We start from the raw sequence: 14014 nt of genomic DNA, 5'->3' as shown, positions 1-14014 counted from the left end.
TCCTACAAGTATTCCTGCGTCTCTGTATAAACTTGGTCAAGTGGCATTTTTGCCTTGTGATTAATGATACCCGAAACCCAAGGGGATTTTTATCCATATAAGTACTTTCGAATTGCTGGAATATATAAAATGTGGACCTGTCTAAAAGACAAATGCACGCTTGTTTTGGTATTTTGGGTTTTAGGTTTCCGGTAGTATTCATTTCATCACGAACTTTTGTTTCCTTTGGTACTGAGAATGAGATCACTATTGCAGTGATTCATTGTGTGCTCACATTATCCACAGATTACCAGATTATAAAGGCAGGAGGGGAGTGCTCTGACCGCTCAGCCTGACCTCTTGCATCACATTGGTCAAAGGATTCCCTTGAATTAAATCTTTTGAAGTTAAGCCTTTCGACTCATCTCGTTTGGTTTGAGGGTTTCCAGAGGTGAACAATCAGCTGCATACCTTGGTGAAGTCAGCTGAAAAATAAGCAGCAAAAAAAAATTAAAAAAAAAAAAGAAGTGGCTGAAACTGTTGAAGTTTTCTCCTTTTCTTTCTTTTTCAGTTGGGTACATTTATAACCCAAGACCCCTTGTGTTTATATTCTGTTATTTTGCATGTGTCTATCTACAGTATCAGTAGCTTTCTGTCTCTTGGAGAACTTTTCCATGTCCCAGCAGTCTCCATATGTAAAATTATCATTGTTTTCTTTCTGCTTCAAAGAAAACATTTATCTTAGGGTTGTTTAAATTTGGAGCACATATTAAGTATTATCTGCAGTTTTCAGCTGTTGTTGTATGTTCTCCTGGACTGTTCCAGCTCTGAAAAGGAGTTTCAAAACAACTGCCTGTTTTTACAACTACTTCCTGCTGATAATTGTGCTCACAATATTCACAATAAAGGCCAACCCATTGCTACTGCATGACTCAAATTTCCCTTTTGCTTTTGCTTTGCTGTAGCAGCTACACATCTAATCATTGAGAGAGATTGCTGGAGGCTACCTTAAATGAAATCCAGAAATGCCACATTTTTACTGTGACCTTTGCTTACTGTTTCAGTGGACACTTGAAGTAACCTCTCTGGAGCAAAGCAACTGTATGCTAAAGCATCTGTAGCATGGCTCTAAATTATTGTCTGAACACTGCTAGTGAATTTCCCAACTTCTAATCTTCTGTCCCTACAACTGCGTGCACCTTCTCTGTTTCTCCTTACTTAGATTAGAAGGTAGGTGTATTTTTCTTACAGTCATAAAGACTGAGCACTTGCAGCGTCTTACTAAGTTTGGCTCTTCCACCAGAGTGTTTTTAGCTTGTTTGATGAGGGTGAAGAATAAATTAGTGTACGGATTTCATGACTCTGACTGAAATACCTGGGTTAGAAAAGTAGCTTTCTGGCTCGCTTAAGATGTGCACTAACTTCTGGCAGTGGTTCTGTCTCAAGTGGCAGTAGGCAGCTCCTGGGGCCGTGCAACCGCACACTTCAGCGTTTCAAGAACCCATAAGCTTATTTTTTTTTTTCCTCTTTCTGTTTATTTTTTTAATATCCCTAAATTGTGACCAAATCTGTCAAGTACAAGTGATAATTTTAGTTCTCTCACTGGTGGAAGTATCTCAGTATCTTTAGGTATCTCAGTGGTGGGCAAATGGTAACCGGACACTTCAAGTCAGTAATGCACTAGGAACATTTTTAGATCTAGAATATTTCTCAAGCATAAAATTGCTGTTGTGATTTCTTTTAGATCTGTTTGAGGAGCTGTCAAGAGCTGTGGTTTCTTGGCAGTTTCATTACTGAACTCTTTCCATTTTCCCCTTTCTCACTATTTTGGCCAAAAAGTCGCATTTAATTCAGTATTGCCCTGTGTAAATTTCTAAGCTATATTTTTTTCTTTACAGACTGTTTGTGTTAGCAATTTTCTTACTGTGTTAAAGATTACTTTTATGCCTTACTTAATTTAATCTATAATAGGTTTGGGATTTTTTCAGAGGCTGAAATTTCACGTAATTAAATATCCAACTATACTGTGATTTTTCTTTTAATGCTGACCAAATAATATTTGACCAAATAATATTTCACCAAATAATATTAACACAATGTATTGAATTTTGTAGCGAATCTGGAGTACTAAATTCATATAATTTAAAATGCAAACTAAGGATAGAAATGGTCAAGGATAAAAATACTTAGTGAACAAATGTTTATGTATAAAGTGATTACATTATCTGAATTTTTGCTGACAATATTTAGGAGAAACTTGTACAATGGCATACCCCCAAAAACATCACACACTGACACTTGCATTACTGTGGTGTACCGAACTATACTGATGTTCCAGTGTTTCTTAATACTGGATTTCTTAATGCATTCTATGAATTCTATGCATTTCTTAATGCATAGAAAATTTCTCCATACATGTTTTCTTCGCCTGCCTCCCTCATTAAGTTTACTTTGATGATCCTTTTAATGGTAAATCCGGAGCTCCTTTACGACAGGTGAGCCAGTCCTGGCTGGCTGATAGCTGGAGCACGTGAGCGGTACTTTGGTCTCAGTGAGAGGGCCACCTTTGCCCTTTAAGCTTAATGTTTGTTTGGCTTTCTTTTTAGGACTGAAGACAATATGTTTAAAAATGTGCTTAATTTCAGTAACATCTGATGGAAACTTAAGGTAGTTTTGGCTCGTTTGAACTATTGTTCAAGTCCCGGGTGTGCCCATAAGGAGCATTGGTTGGTAACCTTATCCTGTACTCATACTGGGTGATGATGAATTTGAAAGTAGAATCGCAGAATTGTTTGAGTTGGAAGGGCCCTTACAGGCTATCTAGTGCAACTCCCCCGCAGTGAAAAGGTACACCTACAGCTCCATCAGGTGCTCAGAGCCCCATCCAGCCTGACCTCGAGTGCCTCCAGGGACAGGGCATCCACCACCTCTCTGGGCAGCCTGTGGCAGTGTTTCCTCACCCTTATTGTAAAACAAAACAAAACAGCTTCTTTCTTTTCTGTGCACTTGGCTATGTTGAACCTCGTGAGAGAGTCCTGGCCTTCTAAGATAGCATAGGAGAGGGATTGATGTTTTACCTTCTTAAAATACTTTCACACTTATCTCTTTACTAATGTTGTTATTTGTTGTTACTCTTCTCTTCCTAGGCTGCAAGATATGGTGAGTAGTTGCAAGTTGCACAAGATGTTGTCTTTTTCTTTCAGACCACCACTTTACATAGGCAGCTTGTGCAGTGACTGCAGCAGCAAGTGCTGGCAGGAGTTTCTGGGGAGCAGAACTGTTAGCTGAATGCTGGCTGTGAGCAGAAGCATTGCATCCCAGTATCTCACCTGTATTTGCTTTCTGCTGCAGTTTAACTTGGGATTGTTCCTTCATTTTTTGTGTTGCTAATGAAATTTAGAAACAGTCACATTCAACAAGCGTGTATATTCCTTGACTTCTTCACAGACATGTTACTGGACCTCAGTGATCTTCTTCAGGTATTGTATCTGTTTTTGTGGGAAAATTCTCTTGATGAAGGTTCCTTTCAAGCAAAGAGCTGTCAGCATGGGCTATTTGGGATGCTTTAATTTCTCTGTAAAATTTCTGAATTGGAAAGTCACCGGGTTTGTAACTCAGTAATTGTGCAGTGAAATTAAATATCAAGTATCTTTTGCTTTTAATGTTGCAAGTAACGTATCAAGAGTTGGTGTGATGCTTTCTTCAGGATTCCGAGTCATTGCAATGGCACAAGGTCAGCTGTTACACATTTTTAACATAATCGTAGAAGACAAAAGTCTTTGTAGGTAATACAGTGTAAATGGATTAGTGTATGCGTGGGACGTGCTTTATGAACTGTATTTTGAACAAAATATGTATTTGCTCTTTGTGTGGAAATAGAAAGCTGTGCTGACATACGCTGCCTTACTTGCATTCTCCACGTTCGAACTGTTTTACATACAATGTGAGTAGGTTAGTTACATCTATTTTTGTCCTCCCAGCTGTCTTGGTAAATGGCATCCCTCTGAAGGCTATTTATTGCTTAAAGCAATCTGCTGGAATTGCAATAATCAAATGAATCTTTAATTCTTAAAATTACTAACATTTTATTTTTCTTTCCAAACTCTTATTGAATTATATTGATTGCTTGTAAGCAAATATTGCATATGTAGACTGGGGGGGGTTATTTCCTTCTAAACACAAGTGATTTTTCATGGCGATTGCTATGAAATAGGATGATTGCAGTAATGTGGAGAATATTTACCAAATGTGAAGAAGAGGTATTGAATCTGAAAAAGAAAAATAGATGTCCTGTTGGCAGGAACAAATATTGAATGATTTGTTTTTTTCCCCTCTGTACATTGCAGCCTGAAAAGGTGCTGAGATGGGGCATATGAGATCCAAAAGGTTAAAGGGGGGTAACTGAAGAGATGGGAGAGCCAGAAATAGGTCAGTGGTATGGAAATAGTCAGCCCTGGAAAGAAGAAGAAAATGCAGCGTTTCACTGTCATGAACTTTATTTACGTATTTAACTATGTGAAGATTTCTGATAGCCTCCAATTCTAGTTTCTTAAAGATGAATCTGAGCAAACAGAAATCTTAAATGTCATTGTTAATTATAGTTAGCCAGAAAGCCGTGTTGAAGAAACCAGAAATGAGTTTTTCAGACTTCCTCTGGATTTCTCCCTCCAACCTCAGTTTGTTTCATTAAACAGCAACAACAGAAAAGTAAAACAAATAGAAACCGACCACCTTTCCATTTTCTATTTTAAGTCAACTGTATATACATGCTTAAAATAAAATTACCTACAAAAAAAGCTCCCTAGGTGATTCTTAGTATTTGATGCTTTGTTTCCCTCTAAAATTAGTGGCAAAAAATTTACTGCCTAGACAGAAAACATCCCTGTGTTGTGCTTTAGATCATTCTTTGCTTGCAGATGGTATGCCTAAAAACTAAAAGCAATTGGTTTATTGGATGGTACTGTTACCTTGAAGTGACTTTTTCTTTCAAGGACAGCTTTGCTATTGTGAAGTTGGGATGTGAATGTCATTAAAGAAAAAGAAAGGTGGTCAGCAGAAGCGATATTACTGTCTTTCCAAAATATTTGACTTGTTTGAAGTTACCTGTACAACTTATGTACTACTAGTCCAGGTAACCATTTTTGCTGGTGAAATAAGAAAGGTAGCAAACTTATATCAGGAAAAATAAGTCTGAAAAATGTGTTAGTCCTGACCTTCATAAACTCTTGCCTAGATGCTAACAGCCAAGCTTGACTTTTTTTCTGTTGAATGTGCTACTTGATACAGCTCTGTTGCTGCAGGAGGTGAACTGATCTACGGGGTTGTTAATTGTGTGACCATAGGAGTTTTTTGGAATAGAATAGTTTGGTTGGAAGGGACCTTCAGAAATCATCTAGTCCAACTGCCAACTTTTCTTTTGAAGAAAATTAACAAAGCATCCTTGTGGAAGCTACTGAGTAAATTGCAGAACACCTTGAAATAAATTTTGGTGAGTTTGAGTGGTGATGGGAGGTGCACTGCTTTTGTGCACTGCAACATCTAATAGCAAAACAAAAATAAATCTACCAGCAAAAAGGATAAATGAAAACCTGTGGAAAAAAAAAAAAAAACTATCTATTGTTTTCTTTTGCCAGCTTGCAGCTAGGTGTGATACTGCTGTGCTGTTCTGCATCTGTGACCTTCAGTAGGTGCTGGGAGAGCTGAGTCCTCACAACTGGTAGCTGGTAGCTTCCAACATGAGCAATTTTGGTAGCTGAAAGTGAGAGTCTGTTTAAAAAGCCTTTTCAGTTTTTCTCCTGTACTGATGACTGAGATGGGGGAGTTTGGCTTATTCCGCTAGAGAACTATTCCGTTTCATAACAACTTCTGGAACTTCAAAATTGCTGTCAGAATGAAATAAAATTGCCCCCTTTTTTGATTGAAGGGCCAACTTTTTTTTTTGGCATTTTGCTTTCCATTTTATCTCTAGATGAAATACGTCCTATGTGTTGGAAACCTCCCATTGAAAGTGTCAGATTCAGCGTGCCTCTGGTACACTTAGACTTTAAAGCATTAGTTGAAACGAACTGAAAATGTGCAGAGCAGTGCTACGTGCTCCCTGTGCAGAGTGAAAAGGCACGCTGCATGTTGATTGCATTGGATGGATGATCAGTCACCAGTCTCCGACAGGGAAAGTACTTGTTTATATTTTCAGATATTGCATTTTACTTGCAAATACAGACTTCAGAGCGGTCTATAATCAGGCCCTTTGTTTGCTTTTTTGTTATTCCAATCGAAGTGACAGGACTTGCTTGTTGAGGAGAGCTGAGAAGCTTGTCTAGCCTTGGCCCAACTTTTGAACAGTTTGGGTTTGTTCATCTATTTCAGAGCATTCATTCTATTCATCTGGAGAACTATTTGGCTCACGTTTGAATGCTGCCTTTCCAATCCTAGGAGACTCCAGTTTCTTTTTTCAGCCTCTTGTAATCTCCAGTGTCATGGTCTTTGCAACATAGTCATAAAAGACTTCAGGAAGAGATGTTGGCACTGCTTTGATCTCCAGTTTCAGCCTTGTCAAGTATCATTTTAGTGTGCCTTATGGTGTGTCCTGCTGTTAAATAAGACTAATGCTGCCTGAAGAGATGTTAGAGTCAGGCCCTTTAGAGCAGTGCACGGCAGGAGGATTAGCAGCAGCCGACATAATAAATGAAAACGAGACATTCTGACTTCATATCAAGACAAGGTTTTTCACCGTGAGGGTACTCAAGCGTTGGAACAGGTTGCTCAGAGGAGTTTTGAAGTCCCCATCCTTGGAGGTTCTCCAGACTCTGGGCCACCTGGTTTTGCACTGACCCTGCTCCAAGCAGGAGGTTGGATTGGAGGCCTCCTGAGATCCCTTCCAACCAGAGCTATCCCACGATTCACGATGAGAAAAGAGGCTATACAAGAAGAGAAAACCACTACCTTCTACTTGTTTGTCTGGTCCTTCGGTCTGTCTTCTGCTTCAAAACATAACTCTTATCCTCTTCAATTTCTTTCTCTTCAATTTGTGCAGTCAAGTAACAATACTTCATTGTCCAGAAGGATCATTATTGTGAGTTATTTTGGGAAGCTTGTATTTTTATTATTATTACTATTTATTTTATTTTTAAGGCAGCACTGGGCCTCGCTGATTCTTCTGTGCTCGTCACAAATTACCCCCTTACTTTGTTGCATTGATGGTATGATTCTGATTTATTGTACAGCTGTGGTGTTAGAGGAAGAATGCTAGGACTACAGCGTATGTGATTAGTGAAAAGCAGGCTCTCTATGGGGTCCCTAGAATGAAGGCAGAGCTTTGAAATGCAGCATAAAAGAAGCTGCTTAATTTTGATTTGTGTCTTTTCTTCAACTTCACTCTGACAAGCTGGGTTTTGTGCACATTTGTAGTTTCATATATTGTTCCTCTTTTGAGGTTAAATGTGATGTTCTGGTTCTGATATGGACCCCAAAAATAAGACATTTCAAGAGAAGAAGGGTAAAAGAGTATATATGTATATATTTACACAGTACTCATTTGCTTCAGTTTTTAATACCCTTTGTTCCTTTAAAGATATTAACATGTTGACTGCGTTGCCTTTATTGCCCCTTTGCAAATTGCTATGTTGATTGAGTTAATTTAAACAACCTGGTTGGGACCTTCAGGCATTACTATACTAGAAATGTTAATAATGAATCAAATAACCACAGGTGCCTCTTTCCCCAGCAACAGACACTCTCCTTAAAAACTCATTTGCTTTTCATGCTTGCTTAATTATTTAGGCAAGCAGCCATGGATGTTTCACAGTGTGAATTCTCATCGAGTTCCAACTGCCCAGTCTTCGTCTTTCTGAATGACAGAAGAACGTAGCACTGTCACCATTTGTAATATTTTTCCATGATGCTGTGCCATGGTCATGAAAAGCCTTTTTGGAAATTGCTCGTAGTGAAAGGGTATTGATTTATTCATTTAGAAATATGAATGAAGATTTTTGCTTGACTGTGATGCAACTTTATTGATTGCTACTGTCTTGAATTTAATGTATCTGGTACCTGTATGAATGGGGGATTCCGTGTTTCCCAAAGAGAGTTTAAAATTCTGGAGTGTGTTAGGCTGATGAACAGTTGAATTCCTGTGGTACTGGCATGGAGGTATTTGTTATTTGTAGAAGTGGAAGTATATTGGTATTTGTGAACATGTCAGGCATGATTTGAAATCAAGAGGAAATTATGAAAGGATAAGAGTCCCTGTGGAAGTGTCCCTTTGAAATCAGCATCTGATGACTGACAGATGTGAAATGAAAAGACTGTCTCTGAAAAATACTGTGAAGGGCAAAGAGTATAATAAGTAGGAGGATTTTTCTATAAAGATCTAAGTGAATAATTGGAAGCCATTCCTTCTCCAAGTGCCACTTTTAACTAATACAGAGTGTTCTATAACAAGAGCAGAAATGATTGGTAAAGGACAACATCTTATAGAATCTTAATTTCTCCTGTAAAAACTTAAGGTTAAAAAATGGGTTGCTTTGCAGTTCCTTGGTGAATGTGTACTTTTTATCTGAAAAAATGTCTTCCTGCTGGAAAATATTGTTTAAAAAAAAAAAACAAAATGACAAAAAAAACAGAATGCATAGTGGCAGATCCATGTACTTGCAAGTGCATTCCATTAAATGTGAACTGAATGTAAAATAGTGTAGTAACATATATGAGAGTATGCAAATATTTTAGAATACCTACTAAAGAAGAGGTTGATTATCCTTTCTGTTGTATTAAGTGTTGCTGCTCAAACCTAATGCTTGCATCTACTTTAGAGAATTTTAATATCTGATCAAAATATGAAAACAGTACAGAGATCACAAGTCTTTGGAAAGTCCATAAAACAACTGCTACACTTTGACTGAAGAGAGTCTGGGAAAATACAGGCTCCCAGTTTGATTCTCATAAGTTAAGAAGTGGGGAAAAGAGACCAAAGTTAATGGGGTAAGCTTGAAAGCTGCCACAATTCAAGTCTAAGCCAGAGACATCCTTCTAGAAGGGCATTTTTGTTTGTTCAACATTCTAAGAACTCATAAAATTAGGTTTTATGAATACAAATGTCATATGGTTCTAAATTTGGAACATGAAGCTTTTGATGGATTGGAGTAGATGAATTTTTATTATAAGTTCTTAATGACAAAAGCTAGGAATTAAAGTAGCCCTCTAAATTAATTCCCTTAATTTTCGAAGCTTAGTAGTGTGCAAAAAATGTACAAAAGATGAATAAAGATAGGTTCTTTCTATGTGCCTATTATCTATCTGTAATTTTTCATCTATTGCAGGAGGGGTGTGTGTGTATGTGTATATAATGTTTCAAATTAGTGACAGTGGTATTAAATTTTAGTGTGAGGGCCCTCTACCACAACCAGAAATTATGTGCCATGTTGCAGCAGTTCATTACTGATTTCTGGGTGAGCTCTAGGCCATATTTAATACTCTGCTTATGAGAAATGCCCCAGAACCTCTGAATGTTTGGTAAGTTCCAGAGATGATTAGTGTTTTGTTTTACTGGGTCTGGAGTATTTCTTGGACCCATCTGCCAGGAAAACTGGAACCAGTTGAATATTCCCAATTCTTTTTGTGACTTTACACTGACATTAAAGAAGTGTGAGCTTGGATACAGAGCACATAATGCAGTGACTGTCATACCTTCTTTCTGAATTGGTAGTATCCAGAGACTGCAAAGTGCTCTTGTGATCAAAAGAAATACCCCGATGTACCATTTCAATTTGAATTTATTATTTTGTGTAAATACGCTGCCTACACCTTCAAGCTGGTTATAAAACACTGCCAACACAGGTGAGGTGGAAAAGCAGGTTGGGTTTGAGTGTATTACTTCTCAGACAGAGCGTGGATCTGGAGACCTTTAGCTAGGGCAGGGATGGAAAGTTTAAAATACAAGAGTCACTGAGCAATTTTATAATGCATTTTTCTTTGCTTTGGATTTAATTCAACACCTGTTTTGTTAGTTAGAACACAGCTAAGAAAAAAAAAAAACAACTCTGCCTTCTTATATCTCTTCATATTTATTTGTTCTTTGATGATTGCATTTCTGGAAAGTTTCCTTGGGAGGAGTTTCATACAGTGACGTGGTTAGATGGGGATACGCATGAAGAATCTGGATATCCTGGCAGAAGATCCCGAGGGAAAAATACTTGACTGAATCTAAGGCTTTCTCTAGACTAAAATGAAGGAACTAGATGAGTTTGTGACGCTCTGATGGAAACATTGCATGTACTTGGCTCCCCTGAAGTAACTTTATTGATTTGTGCAGTGAAATCATCCTTGCAGAGCAAGATCTAAGCGATGAGGTTCAAGATTTATAGTAACTCGGTCAGCCAACTTAGAAGGCTGAAACTACTGCCAAACCCCCACTCTTTATGTTAATATATTTTGGACAGAAGGTCAAAACAATCCATTCCAAAGTTGCAGTGAACGTAGAGCATTGAAAGCCAACTGAAACACTGCAGCTATTTTGCTTTAGTAATGTCTCTGTGGCTCATGGAAAGTCACGTGCTCCCAAACTCCTGTATGAATTGCCAGATTCAGTAGATGCTTATTTTTCTGGGTTGAATTCGATGACTTATTTCCTAAGTACACTTCTTGTTCGGAGGTTATATTTTGTTTGCTTCCTTGCCATAGAATAGTATTGCTATGTCATCTGGCAAAAGGATGGCAATATTTCAGACTGTACTTCTGTATGGGATAGGCCAGTCTAACCATTGGTCACACAAAGCATGGAAGGTATTCAGCAGTCTCCACTAAATATGGACTAAATTCATGCCATGTCACATACACCTACTTGTTTGAGCATTTACTTTCAGGATACGTGATAATTCTGAGGATTTATTTAAAATCTTCCCTTTTTATATTTGAATTCGCACCAGAAAAAATCACGTTAAGAAAAATTTCACATGAAGAAGTGCAAGGCTAGGTGAAAGTGTGCCAGTATTTGTTTGTTCTTTGTCACTAGCTTGGTGAAGCATCCATATGCTTGAGAGGATAGCTGCTTTTAAACTGGTGAAGCTCTTTTGTTAAACTGAAAGGTAGTGCTTAGTAACAGGTTATGTATTTCCATGGACAACGCCGTTGTGTCATAGACTGCTTAGTGAACGCGTTCATCATTGTAGCATAGGAAAGAGAGTGGTAGTTCTGCTGCATGAAAGCAATAGAGTGCACGCTACTAGGAAAAAAAAAATAAATAAAAACCTTCACCTTTTTGTTTGTTCAGGAGGAGAATAGAGTTTTTTATACTGACTTCAACCTTTATGGGTGCCTTGGGGAGCAAGGTGCGCATGGAGCTTCGTGGGAACGTTTGGAGCTAATTGGGAATTGAAGTATATCCTGCCTTTCTTGTTGACCACAAGATAGCAAAATAAAGCTTCCTCAGTCTTTACAAGCACAACTGTAATTGCCTATGCCATAAATTGCAAATCAGAGTATGAAGAGCAGCTCCTCCCATCCCTTCACATCCTCCTAGATGAACAGTGAAAAGTGGGGTGGAGAGAGTGGGGCTCTGCTGGACTCCTTAGGCTTGCTGTGCTTTAGAGTTGCTTTTTTTTTTCTTTTTTCAGGTTTGTTTATCTTTTTTTTTTTGTAACTGTCGAGTGATGTGGGTCAACGTCCAAACCAATCAGAACTGACAAATAACCTCGGGGCATGTGACACTGCTCCTTTCTTTGGTAGAAAAGTTTGGTTTGCACTTGTGCAACACTTAATTATTCCACTTCACATGATCATACAGAGCTGAAATCTGCACTGGCTTGTGATTATTTGCCGAGGGTTTGTTATGTTACAAGATGAATGACGCTGTAAAGTCTACTTACTGCTTTAAGATGTTAGGTGACAACTGAGAAATTGTCCAAGTACTACAGAGCAGAGTCCACTGAAGAGCATAATGAACAGCTCTTTGTAGGTTTTTTTCCACTATCAACTCCTGCTTTGATTTCCAGTGCTTACTTGTGCAGCTCATGATGAGCACCAGGTACTGCTCTGTCCCTACCAATGTTTCTTGTATTACTTTAATTGAAATTTTTAAAGCAAGTTGTTTAAGATTTCAAAAGGTTTTTTTTTTTCCTTTACAATTAAAAGATGTGTTGGAAAACATTTGTGGTTTAAGATTTAAATAATGATTTTTGTCTTTTACCAGGTGAATGTCTATGTGCTGGGAAAAACTTTCCTTCTGCTGGCGAGAGAACTCTGCATAAATGCTCCAGCCATAGGTACTTCTTTACACTTTGAATAATGGGTGTATTTCTGGTATGATTACTTCAAAAGAATCTGTTATGTATGTGTCCATAGTATTAATCCACTAAAGCGGTAACTTAAAAATGAAGCTGGAATCCATCCAGCAATACTGGCCATGAGATCCTGGTCTCCTTTATGTAAGACCTTATGGGCGGTAGATGCTGTTTTCTTCTACAATTTTGATGCTTTTTCTGAAAGTAGCTTAGGCTACATTAAGACAATAGACTGATGATCTATGACAAATGTGTGTTTATCTGCAAGCTTGCAAGGGCCTGTCAAACTTCAGCTCCACAGAAACATCTTGTAAGCATTTGCCAAACAGACTCTCAGTCCATCACTGCAGTTGCAGTGTTCAGTGCTTGATATACAAGTGACCTGATGGAAAACAGAGTGCAGCGTTTTCAAAGTATGCAGCTTTTCCCAAGTATTCTAGTAACTAACTTTTTAATTAAGTCACCGTTCAAACCATAGCACACAGTGTTATGGAGGTGGGGTTCACCGTGTCAAAACGGTGAAAAGCTCTTTTCTAGGTTGTAGCTCTGAGCCAAGGGAATTCATGTCAATTCCCACTACAAAAAAGCGAGTTTATAGAGAGGTCTTGTGACCGTTGCCCACCTCTGTGCAGAATTCTTTTCCCTGTATCTTAACCCACCATCACTCCCACTCTCCTTAATCTGTACAGAGAGAATCAGATGCCTTTGTGCTCAAGAACACATGCACCCTCCTTCAGATGTACTGAGCTGGTCACATAACTGTGTTCTTGCTCTTTCAGTTTGCAGCAAGGGAATCAGCAGCTGCCATACTGAGTATCGTCATAATGGTATCCATACAGGGGCAGGACACAGCTATCTCCCATCATTGCAGTAAGAGGGGTTAGTTGGCAAATGAGTTAGCAGAGCCTGATGTCCTGTACAGACATCTTCTTTCCAGGAATTCAGTTCCCTTATTTTTTTTTTTCTGTTTTTCTGAGAGAACAGGCAACATTTTATTACAGTTTAGTTTCAAGGTAGAAAAATAATGCAGCTCAGGTAAAAAAGCAAACAAAACTTGAAGCTAAATGTAGAGGCACCTGTTATATGTGCAAAAAAAAAAGTAAACCAGATCATTCTACAATTACAATATTTTTGTAAATAACAGTAAGTACTTCCCCTTGGTTCAGCTGTAATCATGGTCAGATGCTTGAGGAATACACCTATCTTTGTCAGTCTGAGAAAACTGAAGGATGCTAGCTATGAAAATGACTGATACCCCCAGAACTACACGGAGAGAAAAAAGGCCTGGCAGCTTTTCCTTATGGTGGCTTCCCTCAGTAATTTTGAGTGACCGTACTGTAAATCTGTCTGCTCCTAAAGGCAAGATGTGATGTATATTTAAGTAGTGGCTGTCAGTAGTGCAGCTTGTGGCTGCATGAGGCTGTATCTGTCTGTCTTGACTCTGGCTGCTCAAATCTGGTGCATTTTGACAGCGCAGGTGTTACTGCTGCTGTTTGCTGGGCAGAGTGGAGGTTAACACAAATGATGCCAAAAGCAGAATGCAGATGGATAGGAGAAGCTTACAGCTGTAAGCACGAGGTTTTATCAGTGCTGGTTATGCTCAAGTTTTTTCTGTTCAGCTTAGGCAACCCACAGCCAACCTCCGAGCTTCCTTGCTCCTGTCCTTCTTCATGAAGGACAATGAGGGCTGCCTGATGGATGGGCTCTGCAGGTGGAAGAGCCTTTCTGTGTGCAGTGATGCTCACACCTTGCAGAGGACAGCC

At 38.7% G+C, this 14014-nt stretch overlaps 1 protein-coding gene across 3 annotated transcripts in view; it reads left to right on the top strand.

Annotated features, from left to right (window-relative positions):
* BRF1 (BRF1, RNA polymerase III transcription initiation factor subunit) overlaps positions 1–14014 on the top strand; it is a 164703-nt gene that overhangs the window by 62976 nt on the left and 87713 nt on the right. For all 3 annotated transcript variants that reach the window (XM_021400928.1, XM_021400929.1, XM_021400930.1), the window contains 2 exons: positions 3427–3458; positions 12161–12233. In XM_021400928.1, the coding sequence (XP_021256603.1) occupies positions 3427–3458; positions 12161–12233 (105 nt within the window). The remainder of the gene's footprint in view (positions 1–3426; positions 3459–12160; positions 12234–14014) is intronic.

This window comes from Numida meleagris, chromosome 6 (assembly GCF_002078875.1).
Source record: "Numida meleagris isolate 19003 breed g44 Domestic line chromosome 6, NumMel1.0, whole genome shotgun sequence".
NCBI classification, from domain to species: Eukaryota; Metazoa; Chordata; class Aves; order Galliformes; family Numididae; genus Numida; species Numida meleagris.
This window is presented reverse-complemented; position numbering and strand designations above follow the sequence as displayed.